The following is a 24,471-nucleotide window of genomic DNA, read 5'->3' on the forward strand; positions in this document are numbered from 1 at the left end:
TACAAACTCTGGTCATCAACTCTGGTTTTCAGTTGAAATTGGAATTGTTAATTTACACAATAATAGGAGTGCATTGACGATTTTTTCTTAACTCGCAAAAATCTTCAAACAATTTGCTACCGATTGGTGATAAAATTTTTTGGAAATAATGAAGTAGGGGGCCTAGATAACGCCTTTTTTTTCAGGGGAGATTTTTCAAAAATTTATTAAAAAAAAAGTCCTAACTAGCAAATGTTTTTTATTAGCTCGCAATTTTTTTCAAAACTACTTCAATGAGGAAAAAAATAAAAATTTGGAATACCTATACATGAGGGACTAATTGATCGGATCTCATAGTTTCCGAGATAATCGCGAAAAACGAAAATGCCAAAAAAAATTAATTTAATTCATCTTGTATAGGGTGTAGGAAGTGGAAAAACGCAATTCTGAGCCGTCCATCTGCCTATACGGAACCCAAATTTCCTCAGGAATCGAATGGAATAGGTTTTAAGGCTCTATCTCTCATAGTTTCCGAGATAATCGCGAAAAACGAAAGTGCCAAAAAAAATTAATTTAATTCATCTTGTATAAGGCCTAGGAAGTGGAAAAACACAATTCTGAGCCATCCACTAGCCTATACGGGACCCAAATTTGGTTTTAAGGCTCTATCTCTCATAGTTTCCGAGATAATCGCGAAAAACGAAAATGCAAAAAAAAATTAATTCAATTTATCTTGTATAAGGCCTAGGAAGTGGAAAAACGCAATCCTGATGTATAAAAATACATCTGCGTGAAACACGCAGGCGTATCAAAATGCAACTGCGTGAAACACACAGATGTATAAAAATACAACTGCGTGAAACACACAGTAGTATGAAACTTCAACTGCGTGAAATACACAGCAGTATGAAAATTCGGCTGCGTGAAACACACAAACTTCACGCATGCGTGGAGTGTATGGAGTGTACGGGAGTGATTCACGCAATGGTGCGAATAGTCACGGCCATTTTCAAAAATTGAAGTTTTTCAATTATATCATCAATGTTCCTCTAAAACTAGACTTTCTAATTTTTTTCAAATTTTTAAAATGTTTTCTAACTGTTCGATATCGAGATTGAAATTCAGACTTGCAAACTTTGAATATTAAAGTCATAAAATCAAAATCAAATGGGGCTCGAATGAAAGTTCTGATGTTCAACTGCAGAAGTACAAAAGCATTTCATTGGAGAAAAAAAAGTCAACTTAATTATTTATTGGTTGGGAGAAATTAAGAGAAAAATTTAGGAGAACTGGAATCCTCCTGCCTCCAGATGAGACCATTTGCAACCTATCCTGTCATTTTCGTTAATTCCACAAAAAAAATTCTATAAGGAATTCATCGGATTGTGCTTTGAATGAAATAAAAAAGTGTGTGGGTGAAGAATTTGATGATTCAACGATGACAGGGGGATTTTTCAACCCAGAAGCCCAGGTATGAATGAAATAATTGCCAGAGACCCGAGAGATCTAGTCAGGACATGTCAAGCGAGGCTACAACACATGAGAGGTCCCCATTGTCGTTCTTTGTTGAGACGAAAATGATGGAGTGGATGAAGGCCTCAAGTGTGAAATCAGCTTCGATTGTGATACGGGTAATATATTTTCGAAATAAAAATTGAGATCTCCTGGCTTAACCGCGATAATTTCCTCAATTCTGCTTTCCATCAAACATAGTGCAGTATTCGGGATTCGGGATCATGTGACATCTTCACATCAGCTTTATTTTGATAATTATGCTTTGACTCATCTCTAATTTTCAAGAATTTATCGCCGAATTTCAGTGATGAACATCAATGATGATCAGTCTTTGCAGTTGGTGTCCAGTATCAGCAATAACTACACTGACAAAAAGAAAGATTTTTGAGAAATACGTCTTTACTTAAATCAAGAAACTTCTGACTTGAAAATTTTTAAGAATAAAATATCTTGCACTAAGAAAATAAAAACTTTCATCAAGTAATTTTGTACTTGTCCTAAAGACGAGGACAATTTCTTGATGACAAGAATACGATTTCTTAAACTAAGTAAAATTGAATTCAGTAGTGAAGTGGTAAACGGAGATAAGACTTATCTCCCAGTTGAGTTTTTGAGGAATAATTCCAAATCTAAGGGAGATAGCGAAATTTTCGTAATTACATTTGTTGCAGCACTCAATCGGCTCCATAAAAAAGGTTATGACAAAAATTGTGCTATCTCCCTTAGATTCCGAGATATTAATTGAAAACTGGTCAATTGTCAAAATTGATTTATCTCCTTTTATCACTTCGCTACTGAATTAATTCATTTAATAGTTTTTACCCTCAATTCTAAAATATTTAAATGGAAAAACCACTTTAATTGATTTGACAACTCGTTTTCTTGATATAAAGAAATTGTCTTCATCTTTCGGACAATTTTTTCTTCTTGGTGTGAGATATTGTGCGCTTGGTAATTTTCAAGCCACGAATTTCTTGATGTAAGTAAAGAAGTACTTCAAAAAACACTTGTTTTCTCAGTGTAGTGATAGATTTCTGAAAATCAGTGACATGTCCCTGAAAATTAAAACTTTTTTCTTCTCCGCAAAGGTCTCGGGGTATTACAGCTAAAAATTCCCCTGAAAATTGTAGCCAAGAAGTGTAATCACTCGTTCACCACTCACTCAGCGCTCTTCCTCATCACTCGAGACAGTCCTTGTTCGTATTCTAGTAATAGAACACAGTGGCAAAACATCACTGACCTATCTCTCAGTCGGGGAACAATGCGCATAGGTAACAATGTTCGATTATGCGAATGGCGTGAACTTGTCTGGCAGTTGGATAATCCTCTCTTGCGCCAAGGCGACGGTCAAACCCGTAAATTGAATCAACATCGGCCACTGCCAGCATCAACAACCGACGGCATTCTCAACGCTTAAGACGGATAGGGTCATGTACCTTGTGATATTAGAGTTCAACACCTGGGTTGACGCTTTGAATAATTGTTTTCATAAAAATGGTAGGGCGCAAACATCTTCAAGAATTCTTCAAGAATTTTAACGATTTTTATGACATTCAGAGGTGTTTTTCAGAGGAAAATGAAGATGTTCGCGAGTTCACACTCATTATTCCCGAAATGACTGACTAAATTGAATCAAAAGATACTGTTGTACACATTTTTAGGAATTTCATGGAAAATAGGGTAGTCATTGTCACGAGGGCGAGATTGAGTTGAATTTAGGGAAAAAATGGTTATGAAATTTCAAGTTTTAGATGGAATTTAAGGAAATTCGTGAGTTTTGAGTGGGAGTGAGACGGGAATTTCTCAACTTGACTGCATTTTCAATGGAAGATGAATATTCAGACACAAAACGACATACATTTTCAATTTTCCCTGAATTTTCCTGATTTTTCCGCATTTTAACGGAATAATTGAACTGAAAAATCAAGTATTTTATTAATTTTCAGATCATCCGAACCGAAAATCAATGATATATTTGATTTTTCAATGAAAAAATTTCCGGAAATATCAATGAAAATTACACGTGATGAAAATTTCCGGGATTCCGCGAAAATTTTTTATAAATAGACGGAGAGAATATAAAATTAAAAATTACAATGTGAACATAGTAATCGCGGACCATACCGAAACAACTTTAAACTTTACTTTATCTTCATCGAATTTTTACTCTTCTCAAATTAAATTTCACTTTTATTCTACCACTTTCTACTCTACTGACTCGCAATTTTTACGATGTTCAACAGTAAATTTTGTTCACACAGTAAAAAATGATATTACATTTTTTCCGTGTAGCCAGTGAACAAATTTCAATGAATAGAAAATGAATCCACAAATTAAGATCTCGCTGGAGAAAAATTTGTGAAGTATATTTTACAAAGAAATTCCTTGAAATTTCAGCCAAAAATTTTTCACTGTGTTTTTTATATTTTCTGCATTTTTTACTCGACATTTCAAAAGTCATTTCCCAACAATAAATCGTATTGTCTATATAAAAGGCATTGGAGATATCACTTTGCACTTGTTTCCTCCAAAGTTACATAATAAATTCATCCAAAAACTATTGTTGCACCCCTGTGCCCTTGTTGATACACAGTTAAATGACCTGAGGTTGTAGAATTTCACGGTAAATCAGTCTTTGAGCCTCCATACACAAGCCCATTGTCCGCGCATGCCTCCTGTGGTGTTACGGGTATACCAACTTGTATAATGGCTCTATCGAACCGAGTCCGATGCTGTGGGATTTCTCCCCATTATTCTTTCACTCATAAACTAGTTAAACATGAGATTGGCCAAAAAGAATGAAAGAAAAAAGCGCCAGACGGAAATTAGTTGTCTCTGGGAGACTATTCCGTCTGGACTCAGAATTTTCCAACTATATATATTGTGTAGCGCGACAGACTGAGAATATTTCGTCAATCATCGTCCCGGCTCGTTAGCGGCATCCATCAGAGAGACAGGCGAATGAATTTAAACTCGGCGCCACATCGTCTTTTTCTCAAAAATCATTATTTTACTCCTTCGTCGAGAATGCAAATTGTCGCGGAGTTATTTCCGGTAAATTCTAATCATTCGAATTGTAAACAGTGTCATAGTTGTCTCTTATACACATCTATTGAAGGCCCGAGTTGTAGACCCGNAGAATGTTTGATATTTCATTGTCCCTTTTTAGGGGTTCTTGAACGTTTTCTTTACTGGCACACGCTACTGGGCGCGTCTCAACTGCTGTTTTCAGAGCAAACCGACAAAAGCTTACACTCATAACAGGAAAAATATTAAATCACTACTGGACGGCCGTGACCTACCTCTACAACGATATCTTGCATAACAAAAAATTTTAAATTGAAAATAGTAGTGCTCACTGCGCACTGAAAATATAGTGATCAACACCTGGATTGTTGAATATTTTTGGTTGGAATTTCCGGGATAGTTTTTGGAAGTTCACACTGATAGAAAGCATTAGTTATTGATAACGAATGGATTTGGTTGGAGATGAGGGTCTATTCGGTCTCGCCAAATGTTCATTCGTTAATAGTTAACAAATTAGATTAGGAGGCTTGTTTGATTCGATTTTCACCTTTCAAGTAAACCAATTCGATAACTAATAACGAATATTCATTTGGTCATATTCAACTCTACCATTCTTTAATAGTTAACGAATCTCGTTTGGAATAAATGAATCAGTCTATCAGTGCACAATTTAATGAGAAAGCCATGGAAACTGGGACTTTCAGTTCAATTGTGACATGAAAATTGATAGAAATCAGGAATATTCAGATGAATATATTCCTTATTTTTCAGTAATTTGAAAATTCAAGTAAATTGGGAAATTTTTCATTTCAATGTCATTTGACACTCTTCATTCATTAATGTTTTAAGCCCATTCTCCCGTAATTTAATTTATATATTAAATCATTACATCTTAAATGAAAAACATCGGGGAATTATTTTCTTTTCGGTGGATTAGATGCAATTTAATTTATAAATTAAATCATTATATATTAAATTCAATTGAATCATTACATAATAAATTAAATTAAATCATGACGTCCTTGGATATCCTCAAACAACAACGTGATTTTTGAAATACATCAGCAACTACTGCACACTACTGCATTAAACTTCATAATTGAGAATTTTTGACATTCACCGCGGAACATTGTTTACACCATGTTTTTTTTTATCTCGACTTACACGGAAGCTCTCGCAATAGCCATCTCGGCCACCCGCAACGGTTCCCTTCATGGTTTCCAACAAAAACTCGAGTAAAAAGCCTCCCATACACAGGCCGACGGTACACTGGTTGTAGTGTGAACCCGGTTAGTTGTTTATAAAATTACGGATGATAATGTAAGCATTTTTTCACGCTCTCCGCGACGTGTGGGTGAGTCGAGTGAACGCCTATCTCGTTTGCTCCGGGGCTAATTTTAGGGTGTTCAACCCCCCTTACGGTGCGTATATAATGCCGAGTGGGGAGTGCGTGTGGTGCACGTCAACGTGTTTACATCCCAGGGATATAACTGTTTAGAATGCTTCAATGAATGAAGCTACTTCGGAGAATTAATTTATAATTAATCTCCAGACTTAATTCTCAATGGCAGACAAAAAACTCGAAAACCAAAAATACGAGAAAAAATAATTCGTCAATTTTCCAAACAAAACTGAAACAAAAAAAAATGAAAAATAAAATAAAAGTTACACATTTTTCTCTAAATTTTTGAAGAATCAATTCAATTTTTTTGATAGCTATTTCAAGCATTCCATTCTCTATTATTTGTATCAATGGGGGTGGATAATTAGATCTTTATGGATGGCTGGAAGACCTCAGAATGCACTGGTATATCTATTTCAAGGGATTTCCTACGGGCAAACATCCCCATTGTGCACTTGAACGTTTTCACGAGTGAGCGAGCCAATGCCACGCGCATAAATAGCGTGGGGTGCGCCTGCAGTTATTGAGTGAGATGAGTAGATGTACCTTTTCGCCGGCTCCTAGGATAAAGATCATCGAGGCCCACCGCAGAGGGTGAATTTTTAGGTTGAAATGCCAAGTCGTCCGCGAGTGATTCGCCCCTGTCACACTGGTGCTATTGTGTTGGCAATTGTTACACTCGTTGTAGGCGAGGATATACGTATTAATCGAGGCATGGAATGACGTGAATAATAGGTAGAGAGAGAGAATTTTTAGCGGATCACTAGGCACATGGGAGACTACTGGAACATAATAAAAGGTTAAAACAAATTTTTTTTGTTTTCCTTTTTGGGTCGGGCGAAGTTAAACCTTGAAAAATCGCTTTTCACGCTTCATTTTTCTAATAAAAAAAATATGAAGAAGCTGTTATTTCTTCCAATCGAATTGAAATTGATTTTCTCTTTAGATTTTCCTTGAAGGAAAATTTTTTTCAACATTTTTTTTTCGTGGAAAAGGTGATGTCGAGGATTTACAGTTAATCCAGCGAATTTACCGACGACGAGAATTCCGATCGTCATTATGACATTAAATGCTAAATTGCTCTGTGAAAACACATTCGTTATAGCGCATACACAACCGGGCCATCGTATTTAATCGTGCCTGGAGCGCCCAGCCCTGCAGTGAGGGAGCGCAGGGGGAGTAGTTTTAATAGTGAATGTGGCCAAAAGGAGTATATGCAAACGGCTCTGGATGTTGCCATGTTTTTGTGTATATGTGTTACCTATGTAAACTCGTATCCGGTACGTTTTCACGTTGACGACTCTATTTGGAACGCTCGTGAACGGATTCCACAGCAATTTCGGGAGATTAATTGGTGCAAACTCCAGGGAGAAGAAAATTTTCCAATTGAGGGTATTTATTTCAATGGAAATATTTCATAATCATTTTTTCCTTGACTCGAATTTAACGTCTCTCTTCGTGAACATTACTTCCAGACTGTTCATGAAACTTTGATTTTTTTCTCAATACCGTTATGCACGGTTTCGTATAAATTAGTTGTTAAAAATCCCAAAATTTATGTTTTAACTAGGTACTGGGGTTAAATGGGTCATCTTGATCTTTCCAAGGACAACTCTTGTCATTTTCAATCATAATCATAACCATAAATCGAATTTAATGCCATTCTTTATGAATATTACTGCCAGATTGTTCATGAAAGTTCGACTTTTTTCTTGAAAGTGTGTCGTATGAATCTAAAATTTAGAATTTCGCTGAATATTTCAGCAATTAATTGATTTATCAATACCGCTATGTACGGTTTTTTATAAATTAGGTGTTAAAAATCCCAAGATTAATCTCTTAACAATCTATTCGGGGAAACTGAGTCATCTTGATTTTTCCAATGACAACTCTAATAATTTTCAGTCTCATTTAGTTCTCAAACATAACAAATTTCTTTTTATTCACGAATCATGATATAATGTTGAGTTCAATTTTCCTCATTTGGAGATGTTTCTATTCCCCAGTGATGACCGAGTGCAATTCATTAAGGAAAACTATTGAAAATTCAAGAGGAAAATATCCGCGTTATTATTCATCCATGTTTATTATTGTCCACGAGTGATTCCGCCTCTTCAAGACATTTTTTACAACTCAATTATAAATTTCTTTTGTGAAATGTGTGGACGAGGAAGTCCCGGAGACGTTGGGAGGTGGAGTTAGAAGCACCGGGTAGGAAAATTCTGCACAGTTTAGCGTTTCCCCGTGAGGGGTTGCCTGGGAAATTCTCCATCTGTTCGTCTTTCGCGTTGTACGTTAGAGAGACGACGTTGAAATCGCTCGCGGGAGACGGAATTCCCTGGTTAACCAGTGTACACAGTTCTCCCCACGTTTCCATCCATACTTTTGCTAAGATTTATTTTGTTGTGCTCCGATGAATTTTTCATTTTACTTATTTCTCTTTTTTTTCGGGTAATAAAGAAGAAACTCGAGGGATTCCCACGGAGGGACTTCCGCTTATGTTTTGAGGGTACAGCGTGACGACAGAGAGGACGCTCTGGGTGATAATATAGCGGGAAAAAAATGGGATGTTTGTTTTAGTAAGGCCGAAAAATATTTGTCCATTCGGAAATTAATCGCTGGATGACCGAATTAATGTCGTATCGTAATTAATTGCTTCGGCTGGTGCAACTGCACTGAGAAAGAGTTTCTAGTTTTCAGAATAAAGTTACTGACTTAAAGGAACTTACGGTTCTAATGTGGATTGTCTTTGGAATAAAATACTATTCACTCAGTTTCAGAAGAAACATTTCTAAAATTATATAGCGAAGGCCTATCTTTCTCAGGACAGGAACAATTATCAATTCAGGAACGAGAATGTTTTTAATTTGAGTACAATAATGTTAATTTAATTAAAAGTTACTGAAAATTAAAACTTTTTTGGTTGTTTTTTGAGGAAATCTCCGAATACACTTTCTGAAATTTGTGGCTTAAATTTCTGGTACACCCCTTGCAATTATTTATCAAGTGACAGTTCCACTGAAATTTAAAGGAATTTAGTCATTGAAAATTCACAATACGGTGAAAAAATGAAAACCGACAATAATAATGGTTCAATAATTCCATGAAAATTAATAAAAATCAGGAAATTAGACGAATATATTCATAAATTGCTAATTAATTAAAAATTCAAGTAATTTGGGGAATTCTCATGTTTTTGTTTCTCAAAAATATGGAAATCCATTAAAGTTTTAAGATGAATCAAAAATTTCACGGCTCTTCCCCCTAATAAATCGAATTCATCATCTCAGTGTCAACACGATATTTTCGGGGATAAAAATTACCTTGGCATCAGGTGTATTAGCTGATCCTGTTGTATACCGACTGGAATTTCAAAAAATTCGGTTGGATTTCAAAGAATACAAGGGGAGCTAAACTTTAATTGACATAGGATTTTGATGTTTGCTAAGGAGCCTCAATAAAGTGTTTGCTATGGATGTTGGCACAAGGATTGACTCTCTCCCATGTTCACACATTCTCCCTCGGCCCCTAATTCCAAAGATCAAATTCAATAATTATTCCCAAACCCGAAACCAACAAATTGTGCAATCGAACCGACGAAATCTTGAGCTCCAGGGGACTTCCCCAAGTTCTCTCTCCAAGAACCTCCCTTAAAATCCCCAAAGGTACGAGTGCTCTTCGAGCTCGATACTCTATCATTCTCCGAACCAACGGATTGGGTCCTGAATGGCAAAGGGGCCCCCTCTGGTTTTATCCGGAGCACGTGTTTCCCCGGCAGATGCTGAAAATCCCGCCCTGGGGCTAGTTTTCGACCACCCAAAATCCTCTTCCCCATTTAAATCAGAAAAATGTAAGAGTACTCAATTTTTCGTCTCAAACATCTCAAGCCCACGATACATTTTACCATTGCCTCAAGCTCTCCGACTAAAATCTAGCCACTGGCAGTTTGTGGTTAAATCAAGTGAAAGGTACTTTGTAGATGCAAGCAAAGTTCAATCCAAGCCACATCTGTTTCATCTTACTGCATTTATTATTAAATTCTCCTCGGCTTAAGCTCCACGAGTACGTCCAAGTGCCTCGAAATGTTTTCCTCGTAAATTCCACTCAAAAGATTAATTGCCATGAAAGAGAAAATTATGAAAATAATATTGAAAAAATTCACTGTGAGATTATTTTTTAATAATATTTATTTTGGAAAGTCGCTCTCTGCGAACTCCTCCCACAAGTCCATAATTATCATAATTTTAATAATAATAAATCAATCAGTCTCACAACGTGCGAGACATTTTCATATGCACTTCAATATATATATATATTTTCTATAATATCTATTTTTAACTATACAATTCTATACTCTATATAATTCTTTTATCCACGTAAATAATATAATACACGCAATGAGTGTCTCTAAACAAACGTATTCGCACGGGTTGTGTTGTTTTTTATTTCATCACCTAACTACAACATTATCTTTATCCTCATTTTTCTACATTTACGATTTATCTATTTTATTCACATTATTTTATTTAAAATTTCTTTTATTCTCTTTATTTACTATCAATAAATATATCTCAGCTCTTTTTACGAAAACGTTCCACTGTTCTCCTAATTCACGTTTGAAGAGAGAAAGGAATGACGTTAATTATAAATTTTTTTATACAGTTTTATAAATGCTCATTGATCTACCGATTCTAAGGAAACTCATAATCTCAAAAATTATGAATTGAATTGAGAAAAAAAAAACGAGGAAATGACTTTGATTCGTCCTCATATTATGAATCCCTTCCCCCCGCCGCACATATTTATTACAGACAATTGGTAAACACAGGAAAAAGAGAAGAATGAAATGAATAAGAATTATTCCCGTCGCGTCGATTATTTGCCCATCGGTCTCCGTTTACACAGTTGCAGGTGTTCAAAACGAGAAGGATAGAATTATTCAACAAAATGCAAAATAACGAAAAAATTTTTCAACTGGGGAAATGACAATTCCCTCAACAACAATACTGATACATGAATGTTGCGGCGAAATATTTGGCCCAGGTCAGGTGTGCGCCAAACGCTTAATTTCTCACAGATGTTTGAAATCCTTGGCATTGCAAAATGTATCGACTCGTGTGATACAAAATAACTTGATGTTTCATCGGTGGGTTTTGTCACATATCAATTTCAGTTCCATTCTTTCGTGAGCTCGTCCGGCGATGTCCACTCTTGCTTAATGTAGACCATGCCAGGATCATACTCGTGATGATGATGAGCCTGATGATTGGGTTGATGATGATTGCTAGATGCCTCTTCAAGGTCTCGATGAGACCTTGAGGAACGGTAATCTCAGTATTTGTGAAGCGTTATCGGTAGATTGCCACTGGTGCTGATTGCATTGCAGTCCTGGTAGTATCTGTGATAGAGGGGTGGCGATGGGGCGGCACCGGAGGACAGGGGAGTTGGTGGACTTGACCTGAAAGACACGAGAAACATAAGGACAACAGTCTCATCATCCTCATCGCGAGCCAAAAGGCGCCACCACGAAACCCATTATCGAAGACACTTGAAAAAACCCTTTATTACCTGTACAATTGACAACTCGGTGACTGAGTGTCCTGATAAATCCCCGGATTATCAGGACTGGCGGCCTCCTGATACCACTGAGAATGTGCGCCACTATGATTCCTACTCGCCGCATTGTAATCCGCATGTTCCATGATGTACCCAGTAGCTGAGCTCGGACAATAAGGTGAATACATGCTGCCAGGAGGTGTTGAATTCCCCCTGGAAGGTGTGACATGTCCATAACCAGTGGATGCCATCATTGCGGCGACAGCAGCGGTCGTGCTGCTCGTCGTCGTAACGGCAGTTGTGGCAGCCATAACTGAGCCATGGGAATGAGTAGTATGATGCTGAATGCCATGAGAATGATGATCTCTACTCGTCGTCATAAGTGCATCAACACTGAATGCAGCTGGATCTAATCCCAAATTAACATCCGTCATCGATACATCCTGATGTACTTGATGCGGTTGATGCTGCACCTGATGTGCCGTCGCTTGGTGTCCCAAGTTTGTCTGAATTACACTGGCAGTTGTTGTAGCTGTCTTAGCCTCCTGAATCGCGTATTTACCCACGGAATTTGCCATACAATGGTTCTGGTCATTCAAGGGCTCTCTTTTCGGCTGTTTACACTCATGAACCCCGAGCTTCTTCGCCGAATCCGTCTGTAGTGTTGCCGACGCTTTTGCATCCTCTCTCTTTTCCGTGACAATACCTTGACGTTTTAGCGCTTCTTCCTTCTCTTTGAGAGCATCCTTCTTCTTAAATCGTCTTCTCCTCCGCAAATAAGAGCCATTATCGAACATGTTGTAACTGTCTGGGTCGAGGGACCAGTAACTACCTTTACCTGGCTTCTTGTCGTCCCTCGGCACTTTAACGAAACACTCGTTCAAGCTGAGATTGTGTCTTATTGAATTCTGCCAGCCCTGCTTGTTCTCCCGGTAGTAGGGAAACCTTTCCATTATGAATTGGTAGATTCCGTTTAGAGTGATCTTCTTGTCTGGGGCATTTTGAATGGCCATTGCTATCAGGGCTATGTAGGAGTAGGGTGGCTTCACCATGTCTTTACCAGGGTGATGCATGTTGTGTTGACCCATTCCGGGCACTGGGTAGCCAGCTGCTGTGGCATAACCACCGTAACGATATTGCTCGTAGTAACCCGGTGCTGCACCAACTCCTGGGTATGAGGGGGTTCCCATACCCACTGGGACTCCCGTCGCGTGACGGTAGTACGCGTTTTGCTCACCAAATAATGTGTGCATTTTGGTAACTTCTCGGCTTCCGGTAATTTTTAACTGGTCACGTCAATCACGCTTGCCAAATTCACTTCACCAAGTTGACTTCATTGATTCTACATTAGCACGATGATGTTATCCATGTCGGCACTGTCACAATTTCATCAAATTCACTGATTATTTTGCACTATTAAGTTTTCTAAATTTGACTGGATTTTACTAGGTGGTTAAGGTGGCAGGGCCCTTGAGAAAGGCTGAATAGATTCTTTTTTAAATCACCCTGGTTTTCTGGATCCCGTGGTTACGATATTATGATACACAACAAGCGTCTCGTTTACTCAGTCCCGAGTAAAAACACACTGGGGGCTCGTCACGCTCGTGGCAGAGTGTCGTGAGCCTCCTCCTTTACTTTTGGATGATGCTCACACTGGGATGCGCTGTATGCCTCCAACCCTCCTACTCGAAAACCTCAACTGGTTTTGGTATCCCCCTCTCTCCCTTCCAGGGAGAGGGGAAGTGGATGGATTGGAGGGGTTGGATGCTCATGGCTAGGGAAAATTTTTTGAAAATTTTGTGACAAGCTCCGCCCGCTTTGTAGTAGGAGAAAGTTGCTTCAGTGGTTGATGCTCGACATCCGGGTAACGCCTACTTGGATGGAGGAACGAATGGCAGAGCAGAGACTGGGGATTAAGTGATCACGCCTATCTGGAGACTCTGGGGAAATGTGGAGGAGAGATTTTTGGGGCTGGGGGACTTTGGAGATTCTGGACATTTTGGGATTTTTGGGCTCTCAGCGGTGGATTTTATCATCTCGATCATTGAATCCGATGGATCGGTCATCATTGATTGATCGAGAGCCTCCAGAACTTCTGGCTTTTCGTCAATGAAGATCGACCTTTTGGATTTTTGGAATTGTCCAGCGGAATTTAACGAGGAATTTTTCAAAATTTTGACGTTTGTGAGGGGGAGGACAGTAGTCGCTGGTGAGTGGTGCGCAGACAAGCCAGAGTAGACGGTTCTTGTACTCGAGGGATTCAATTTGGCCTGTGTTTTTCCAAGGGTTCGACTCCCGGCTTGCGAAAACACTCGAGGGACACCTCTTCTCTCTCACTATATCCCATACCATCATCTTGATGTACTTCAACGTTGAATGTTTCATCTCTTACACTTTTTTTTTTCACTCGGCGATGGTATCGCCGAAGAAATCCCCGTCGTATAGCCTTTATCGTTTGGAATTTGGGCTTTCAAGCGGCGACACAGCTAGCTGAGATCTCATGCCAAGAGAAACGTTTATGTTGGGAGTTTTGCAGGGCTAATAAATGGTGAGGAATGATCGGTGGATTCATTCATCAGTTCTTGGGGAGGAACTTGGAGGTATTGTACTTGATATTTTATGGATGAATTATTCATCTTTGGTATTCATGATGTCATTGAAAATTCATCTTAAAGTGGTATGACAGTATCAAATCCATTACATTGTCGCATATGGGCGAACTATACTCTCAATTATAATTCTCAATTAAAAAATAACGATAGAATATCTGAAGAACAATTTCTTTCATTCGAATTAACGATTTCTCTGGGCGCACAATTGATATTCAATATCGCTGAGGAATCTTTCTCCATCGCAACTGATGGAAAATTAAAGGGATTCAGATAAATTCCATATGAACGCGTTATGCATAAAAAAATTAGCCAACAAAGAGGAGTGATAGTCGCTTCAGCCGAGCAGGGGTCCTCCTAATTTTCATTTAAATTAAACACTCGAGCTATCTCCAACCCTGCCAGGAGCCTTAGGCCATCGTTGGGTTGATAGAAACCCTTTTGAAGTTTTACCCGAAGTTTAATTGTCTTTCTGCGTCCACTTTAAACTCTCATCTCATTTTTCCCTCAGCATTTTTTTTCCACTGTCCTCATACCGCTCTGGAATGAAAATTAATTTCTGCCCCTGGAACTACATCTCATTTTTACGTATTATTCTTCTTCTTGTTTTGATATTTGGGTATTTAATAGTGCCACGGGCAAGGACTTCCTCCGAGTGTTTAGAAAATCTTGAAACCTTTGAAAAATAAACTGTTGGCTACCCATGACCTATCCAACACATTGTGAATTATAAAAACCCTTCTTTTTTCATTTCTTATCTCGGTTGAAACAATAAACCGGCGGGCCGAGGATGATTATTTTTTTTCCTGTCGTTACATTCACATTTTGGGTATTGTGAACCATCTGAAATGTTGGATGAGAGAGGAAATTGAAGCAGAGTATTTTTTCTCCAAGTTTTTATTTCTAGAATTGAACAATATCGTCGATTATTGGAGGATAATTTCTCTCGACGTTATGATGTGACAATTTAGTCAGGAGAATCCAATAATGATAGCCTCGATGAATGAAATTTCCCATTTGTGGATGAAAAAACTGATTCCCGTGAGAATATTCAGAGTCTGTTCCCATTCTTTCAGATAATTTAACGGAATTTCATCATTATGGAGTGAAATGGCTGGAAAACTTCTCCGTTTTTGAAATACTAGATTGGTTCGCGCGCGTTTGTCCTACCCCACGGGGCTTAATGTATGGCAATTGTAGTGGATAATCTTATATTGGATTTCTGAAGTGAATATTAAAGTTTCCGAAGGAAAAGTTTCAAGAATGTATTCTATGCCCGGTGGCCTGGCGTAGTGGTTAAGGCCGTTGCCTCACAACGGATAGGTTCCAGGTTCGATTCCTGGCCGGGTAGAATGGTGAGATCTAACCATTTTTAAAGTCTTGATCAATCGCCATATAGTCTCATCAGACTCGAAGCGATATAAAATAAGCATAAAAAAAAAAAAAAAAATTTATTCTATTTTTTAAATATATAATCCATCCAGTCTTTTTTTGAAGCCAATCTATGCGGCGTATTGTGTCATTAGAATTTTTATAAATGATGATAGCACACATGAAAGATATTACGATAATAAAGTATTACCGTAATATCTTTAATGTACACTATAATCATCTATGAAAAATCTAATGATACAATACGCCGAATAGATTGCCTTCAAAAAACGTTACACTGGATTTTTCATTAAAGGATTTAACATAAAAATGTTCAATGGCAATTCAACGAGTGCTTTGCGATTCGTTGATTTATCATTGAATGCCTCGTCACTTTACAATGAATAGGGGAGGATCGAGCAAAATGGGACGCGTTGAAATCTTTTCCAATTGTCAATATCTCCGCTTATAAATGAAGATATTGACAATTAGAGAAGATCACGAAACGTCCCATTTTGCCCGACTCTCCCCTAAATATTATTTGATATTCCTTATCATCCCATTGTTCTTTTCACTGGGATAACTGATGTTCAAAATTATTTTTGTTGTATCAGGGGAACGACAGGGACAAAACAGGAGTCTTTTCTTAAGTTTTTAATTGACATAATTGATTGACAGCCCGTATCTCATCAATGTTTTCAAGAAGAAGAACTGTTTTGTTCAGTTCTGAATAAATAAAAAATTCCATCATTCGGGACGGTTTATTCTCCGGTGCATCCGTCAACAAATCGTTATAACGATTTTGTATCAATCCCAAAACCGAACGAGATGAGTGGGATATGAGAACGACCAGAGCAAGTTTGTTTGTTATCTCGGGGATATGCCTCGGCGTCATACTCCCGAAATCGTCTAGGTCACGCACAGAAACATTCGGTTGAAACCAAGACGGAGAATTCTAAGTGTATGCCGTCACGTATAAACCCCAGTGGAATTATGTCGATCTGGAAGACATGAGCCAGGCCTTCAGTGCGCGAAAAACTCGCTGATATTTCCAGATGTCATTTCTCGAAAATCCCAGTGACTGGGATTCACAATTTTTCGGGTTTAACGTGTTTTTATCGTCGTGCGGAGATTTCTCGGGTGATGCAGAAGTTTTTCACTCTGACGTGGAAGAGGTCGGGTAGGGGACAGGATGTGTCACATCCTTCAGGGAAGACCTGTCTGGAGTGACAGAGGATGATGGGAAAGGAGGGCTCTACTTGGAATTGAATTTCAGTTTTAAGAAAATACTCACGCCTCTGCATTCTTCAAGGGTTAATTTTTTTCGGGAATTGTAATCGAAAGCTTTCGAAACTCTATCTTTATTTAAGATCAAATTTAATTTATACATCGATTTTATTCATTAAATAGCAATATTATAACTGCAGAAATTTTTTCGATTTAATTGCACCAGAGAAGACGGTTTTTATGTTGTAAATGCAAAGTTTATTCAATTTTTACATTCTCTTCGGAGTGGAGTGAAAGTTCAATGACAGTTCAAATTTTTTAGCCGCAGGAAGACGAGAATTTCCAATACTTACTTGAATTTTTACTCCAAATTTAAACATTCAGCATCAAGTCAAATTCAATTTTCATTTTTTTGAAAATTCAACGATATATTCCCTCGAATTTTCCTGATTTGTATTAATTTTTATGGAACAATTGAACTGAAGTCCACAGCTTACCCTGATTTTCCCGTAAAATCCAGAATTTTCAATTACTAAATTCTTTGAAATTTCAGTTCAATTATAATGTGATAAAAATTTCCAAGAAGTGTACTGAAAAATGCAGCAAAAAAAGTCCATCAATGTATTTAAAATATCATCATTTTTACAACATAAAGTTACAGCAAATAGCTCCAAAATATTTCCAATTCCATTTTTTTACCAAAGATTCGATGAAAAATTTGGAAAAGACTAATCCAACAACTCACGACACACACAAAAAATAATAATAATATTAATAATATTAATAATACTATTAATTTTCTGTGATATTGTTGTCCACTCTCTGATGGTTAAAGCTTTCCCTAAAAATGTCACTTCCCTAAATTCCATTTCGCAAGAATAAAAAGATTGAAAACCTCGTATCTGTCCTCCACCGATAGTATTGAATCCTAGAGCCTCGTCGACACCTCTGAATTTCGATGGTTATTTGTATGGAGGGAATTCGATAGAGGAGCGAGCACATGAACGCGCCCAGGATGAATCAAACGGGCACAATGTGGCAATGCCGGCAGGCAATTTCACGCGACAAGTACCCACCATCAGCATATCAATGGAACCAAGGGGATTATCTGGATGCAGAGCAGTGATACTCCGCGGTTGGTGCGGCCAGATAGGGTTGCGTATTTCACTCCACTCGCATATTGTATCTCTCATCCAACCATTCACCTATTACCGAACCCTTATAATTCCACTGGTGAATTGTCATTTTCGCTTGGATTCACACTGGCTTTATCGATTCCACCGAAAATATAATCCGAGTCCCCCTTTGTTTTCCAACAATAATTTCAAAATATTTCCCGCTTTGTCGATAAATCAATTTCGATGATAATTAAATATTTATCCGATTGTTGTAATATTGTTGGCCGAATGGGAGTCGATTCTCAGAAAACTAATTTCGATGGGCTATAAAATATTTACATCATTGGCGTGATATTGTTGGCAAAATGTGAATTGAGTCCTGAGGCTTTAAGGGAGTGGAAAATTTTACAATGAAAATAAATAAACAATTGTATAATGAAAGTTCACAGTTTGATGAAAAGAAAATAAGGAAGCTGTAAATTTTTATTCAATTATTCCATGAAAATGCAGAGAATTCAAAAAATTCTGTGTAATTCAGTGAAATTTGAAATTTCATGATGTATCTCCTAAAAATTATTACTTAATTGTCCATAAAATTTTCATTTTATCCTACACATGTGGTGAATCGTCATTTTTCCGCAAATTTACACTGACTCCACCAATTTCTCTAAAAATATTATCCGAATCCCCCTTATTTTCCAACAATAACTCCAAAATATTTTCAATTTCATCAATAAATTAACTTTCACAAACACTAAAATATTTACACGATTGTCACAATATTTTTAGCAAAATGTGACCTTGGACTTGAGGCTCTAAAAAATCATCGTTTCAAAAAATAATCATTCTGAGGGAATGAAAAACGTTACCATAAAAATAAATAAACAGAATTTTACGACTGTCTTATTCCCCAAGAGAAACGAGGAATGACGCAGAGGAAACACGATTTGCACCTGTGCACATGTGCCAAGCGTCTTCACCACTTTCGGCACTCACTTTCTCTCTTATCTCTCTTCCAATTTTTATTATTATTCCTCATATCAGGTTCGATTCTTACGCTGCAATGAATTTTGAGATAACAAGGGAGATAAACACCTCGAGTGGAAAATTTATCCCTGAGTAATTATTCAGTCGCCTGTCCAGAGTGATATGTCTCATGCACAATTGGTGAATGATTTAAATGGCATAATTTTTGCCCTCTTAAATCCCAACCCTTTGCCCCCCACCCCGGGTTTATTTGTCTTGAAAGCTAATCGGCCCCGTTTCCTTCCTCATTGTGGCCTAAAGAAATAAATCGCCTGCCAGTCAAGTCCAGAGTGGATCGTCTCAGATGCCTCTATTGCACATTCTCCTGGAACAAATGGAAAAAAAAAATTAAAGTGCATTTCATCATCAAAAAATCTCCAGATTGATCAACTAAATTGTCGATTGTGAACGGTTTCATCCAAAAAAAAGGCATTTTCATATGAAGTTTGGACAAGAGCAACCCATTTTACCCCACTGGCTGTCAAAATTAAGAAATCCAAGAATTAATTCTACAAGTATGAAATTTATTCAGAAAATTATTCAATTGATTTTGAAATTCTGCTCGAAAATTAATTTCCTTAATATGTTGGGAATTATTGGGATTATTGAATTATTTATAAAAGAACAACCTATTGTGCCCCATTAAAAATACTGTAAAAATAAAACAAAAGCTCCTCGAAATATGAAATTCACTCGACAATTATGAAATTGATTTTTTAATTCTGATTCTGAAATTTTCTCAATATGTTGATAATTACTGGGGCAGAACGGGCTGTTTTTTTCTCTAATGAAGATCTGCGATTTTTTAATTTATAATTTAGTCAAGCTCCCGTATATGGAAGTATTTTTTATCTAAGATTTACGATTGATATTGTTTTGACGATTTTTTTTCTCTTCCTGCATATAAAATCCCACTTTTATAGGATTCTCTTCCCTCTTCCGGTTGAATAGATGTCTGAAGGGAGTCTGTGGTGGGTGAGAATTTGAAAACCCTGTTGGGTGCCTCAGCTAATTCCGACTGTTTGGTTAGCAAGCATTTAAGGTTTGTCTTGGCCGTAGCTTCGTGTCTTTTAGACAACCGATCTGTGTTCCAACCAAATGACACGTCGCGACTAAACGGGGGTTGCGGGTGTATTAACCGTTGGACAAATCTCGCGAGACGTCGGGGGGGGGCTTTAGAACACCCTTAAAAAAAATAGAGAAATGGCTTGATGAGGTGACGAGCTGGGGACTTGGTCCTCCACTTCATCAACTTTGTGAATTGTTTGCGAGTGGCTGACGAAGAATAACTGATGTACTCCACAATACGCGGGGACTCTGTAAATGAATTGTCGAGGTAATGAGGGCGACTAATTGTAAATCTATTTATTTGTGAGGGCTATCGCAGTGACGAGACAGACAGTCTGAAGGATATCTAAGTACACAGAAACATCGTGATAATATCACAAATCTAATTTTTTGCGCCAAATATCTCATGTCTTGAGGATTAATTTCTTGAGATAAGAATTCCGGATAACGTGTCAGGCAATGTCAGATTTCGGTGAAGTGTTCATGACTTGAACATGAACATTTCATGATAAAGTGAGGATTTTTTCCACAAGAAATCGCTTTTTTCGTGTCACAAGATGAGAAAATGACTAAAAATATTAAAAGCTTCCATTTAGTGAATCATGAATCAGAGACTTTTTCTCGTCTCGTCTCGTCTCGTCTCGTTCCTCTCGCGTCTCGCGGCATTACTAATTCAGAGATTGGTAATAAAATTTTTGCATACCATGCACTCGAAGAAAATGTTAATCTTCCCGAATGCCTCAAAATATACTGAAGAAATGAATAAACTCATGCTCCAACAGCACAATTTTCCAAAAATCCCAGAAACTTCCCCAATCCCTCCCAGAAACCTCTGAAGATCTTTTTCACATTTCGGGACAAAAGATTTAGAGAACTCGCGGCTGAACAAACACGTCAAATATTTCCCTCAGACTGCCGTCCATTATCGTTTGCATATGACACGAGATACAATTTAAACCATCTCAGGGCGAAAAAACCCGATGATTTAAGTTTCCCCCGGGTGATACATAAATTAATACGTTATTTGGGCACGCGCTGATATATTTCCATGGTTCGTCAATGAGAGGGCTTGTGGGCCGTTGCCGTCGGCATACCGAAGCCGTAAAGACGATCCCGGATAGTGGATGCTGGGAGGGGGGAGGGCGAGAGAGAAAGATGGATGAAAAAGTATTCAGTGTGCCTAATTCGAGATGTTTATCCAAGCCTCCGACGTATATACCTTCGGGCTGGTGCCTCATCTCTCCTTTTTCACTCTTAATTCATATCCCCCTGACGCTGTTGTTCCAGCTTAAGCTCACGCCAAATTTATTAAAACGGTTAATGGCGCCCCGGTGAATTTCGAACGTTAAACCTCCTCAATATCTATCTAATAACGTTTGGCGGGGAGGAGATGGAGAAGGAGAAAAAGAGAGAACCCTGATTGATTGGAACACCAAAAAAGTGTGACGAATGACGATTGAAAGAGCGTCCAAACGATGAAATGACATTTTTTTTTATTCAAGCATTTCTGAACAATTACAGTTCAATGTGCATACACATTTCTTATTATAAACATGAGACCATGTGTACTATAAGAAATGAAATTGATGAATTATTTGCGAAAGTATTTCGATTAATTTTTTAATGTTCACTGAAGGTCTTAATTAGCACGATCCTCTTCTAGGGCAATATAATTGTCGTAATTGAAATCTAATTTTGCCTGGAAATGACTCGACTGAAGAAATACGGTATTGAAAAAATAAATACTTCTCTGAAAAAATTTTTTTTCTTAGTGTAGAGTTCAGGCAAAATAATGAAGACCTGAATTAAATTTTCTCATCATTTGAATTTTCAAGCGAATCAATTTGTTCGGTCGAGAATGTTAAAATACACCAAAAAACGACCGTTAAAAACCATAAATTTTCCTCCCTAACAAAGACCACATAGAAAAATTCAGTTTAGTCAAGTTTCCCAAGTAGAGTCACCAATTTCTCAAATATGTTAAGAAAGTTCATTAATCAGTTCACTAATTTTATCGACTCTCCGACAATTCTCAAAAATTAATTGCGCCAGGTGAATTTCCAACGTCAAACATGCTAAAGATCTTTCAAATAACATTTGACGGGGAGAGGAAGAGAAAATAGAGAGAGAGAGAGAGAGAGTTCTGACGGATTCTAGGGCACCGGAAAGGAGTGACGTTTGACGATCTGACGTTTTTAAAAATATTGAGTTACATTGGTCCATGAGAAAATGCGAGCTACCTACCGCCGTGTGAGTTACAGAGGTTTTTCAGAGGGTAAGTGAAAATGGAGAGAGCAAGCTGCCTGTGAAACTATCCGATGTTGCCCAGGAATCGAGAGTGCATTCGATGTGCAAATCGGTTTAACGAACGCTTCCCACTCACTCTCAAAGTTTCGAGGGTAGGTTTTGGGGGAAATAACAATACATCTAGGTTCGTGGATGATTTGCATACATGTGGCTCAGTATTTTTTGAATAATTAACAATTTTTTTACATTGATAACAACGGTTTGGCATTTTTCATTTGAAACCTCAACTTAATAAGAAAAAAAACCTATTCCGCTGAATTTTACGAATTGAAAAGTTTTCTATTTACTTTTGAAAACGACTGAGGCAAATTGTATTGTTTTTACATTCTGGATTGTGTTTCCCGGTTTCTGGAATGATAGAACTCATGGCCTTCAATAAACTCTGCTCTAGAATGCTTTTAAGGATGATGTTTGAACCAGGGGAGACTCCTAGACCCCACTGGACAATGTTGTCCCAAATCTGCTTTTCAATTGGAAATAGACATCATCTTTAGAGAAATAATTCAATTATTCAATTATTTCTCTTCATCACGAATTAACTACACGTTTGGTGGTCCCCTCTCCGATCACCGCAGCGAATATTGAATTGAATAAAAAAAAACTCCTAAAAAGGTCCTAATCCGACCGCATAAAGACCAACTGAATAAAAAGGACGAATAAAAATCTCTTGGTCATTTCACGGTCTGTATGAAAGGTGAAAGAATCCTGGCCCAGTTTTTTCCAACAAACCAACGCTCTGTATCATTCTGTGAATCAACGCTCGGCAATGACAATATAAAGAGTTCCAACACGTTGCACTTGTCAGCATCCAAGATAGGATCAAAGAGAGATTTGTCGGATTCGGTAAATCCCCTACCTGTGTTATGAACTACCTTCTCTGGCACCCCCTCCCCCCTCCACCCTCTTCCGCACTTATTCCACTGCTCTTTATTTACTCGTGTGATTCTCCAGAGGGGAATAAGGGAATTGAGAAAATTCTTGAGCCCTTATTGGATAATCGTGGATTAAATTCCCAAGAAATTCTTATTTATTTTCTTATTATTATTTTTTTTAGTCATATTAACTTATCTCGGTGGTTAAAAATCGATTGTGAAAATAAAAATAAAGACTCGAGGCTGTTTTGGTGTGATGGGCTGTCAGGCGAGTTCAGGGAACGACAGTTGCTACTGCTCCAATTTTTTTTTTTGCAGGGAGGATTTTTCTTTTTCGATGCGAGAACCTCTTTGCGGGGTACGCTTATTTGTTTCTATTTTTATTCTTCGAATTTGACAACAAGTTCTTGCTTTCATTAGAGAGAAAATACACTTGAACATTTTTGGCTGAAATTTCCGGTACACATCTTGGAAATTCTAATCAGACTATAGTTTTACGGGAATGTCAAGGAATTTTGTCATTGAACATTAAAAATTTAATGGAAAAATCAGTGAAAATGATTGAAATTCAAGAAAATTTCGGTAAATATATTTTTTAATTTTCAATTAATCAACAATTCATCGTAATTTGGCACTAAACATTCATATTTTCATTGAACATTCAAGTGAGTTGATGAATTTTCGTCTCTTACTGCTAAGAAATGTTGAATTTCATTGATTTTTTCGTGAACCCTGAAATTTCATAATTCAGTTCCCCTGAATCGGATTCACCATAACTCCCCTGAAAATTACTCCTCAACATTCCAGGAAATTTCAATTTTCTTTCATCAGTGTTTTTTTTTCATTCTCGAATGATTTATTTCCTTTTGTATGGCATTACACCTTTTACAATAGAATTACAGTTTCCCTTGGTTTTGCATTCGTTGTAAGATAATACATTGAACCGATCTAATTGGAGGTGCCCGAGTACACTAGTTCACTGATAACGAAAATAACAAGAATAAACACTTTAATAATAAACTCAATAGCCTCAAGTAACATCTTTTTTCATTCATTACAAATTGTAATTATTTTACATTAGACGCATTATTCATTCGAAATTAATTCAATTTATTTCATTCTCCTCAACAAATCGTTATATTTACAATCGTTTATTTATTTTTCAGGTGAACATCTTCATGCAGGAGTTTCCAACGTCTCTGAACATCATTCAGCACTTCAATTCATCACGGAGTGCATTTCACTGAGGAATTAACAGGAATTGACAGTTTGGAGCAATATGGGGTATGTACTCACATGTTTATTTCCTGTGACACGAGACATTTCATGATAATGGGCAGTAGGGCGAGGCAGCGAGAGAGAGAGAGAGAGAGAGAGAGAGAGAGAGAGAGAGA

At 37.5% G+C, this 24,471-nt stretch overlaps 2 protein-coding genes across 2 annotated transcripts in view; one reads left to right on the forward strand and one right to left on the reverse strand.

Moving 5' to 3' along the window:
- The window catches only part of LOC107046101 (paraplegin), a 94,751-nt gene that overhangs the window by 57,113 nt on the left and 13,167 nt on the right, over window positions 1-24,471 (forward strand). The window contains exon 4 of the mRNA XM_015268612.2: window positions 24,244-24,361. The gene's annotated coding sequence lies outside the window, so the exon portion shown is untranslated. The remainder of the gene's footprint in view (window positions 1-24,243; window positions 24,362-24,471) is intronic.
- Window positions 11,255-12,732, reverse strand: LOC107046102 (fork head domain-containing protein crocodile). The gene is made up of 2 exons (XM_015268613.1): window positions 11,492-12,732; window positions 11,255-11,381 (listed from the first exon to the last, which is right to left on the reverse strand). The coding sequence occupies exons 1-2, from the start codon at window positions 12,730-12,732 to the stop codon at window positions 11,255-11,257; spliced, it is 1,368 nt and encodes a 455-aa protein (XP_015124099.1).

The sequence above is a fragment of the Diachasma alloeum genome, unplaced genomic scaffold (assembly GCF_001412515.2).
Source record: "Diachasma alloeum isolate Michigan unplaced genomic scaffold, Dall2.0 Dall_scaffold_01204, whole genome shotgun sequence".
NCBI classification, from domain to species: domain Eukaryota; kingdom Metazoa; phylum Arthropoda; class Insecta; order Hymenoptera; family Braconidae; genus Diachasma; species Diachasma alloeum.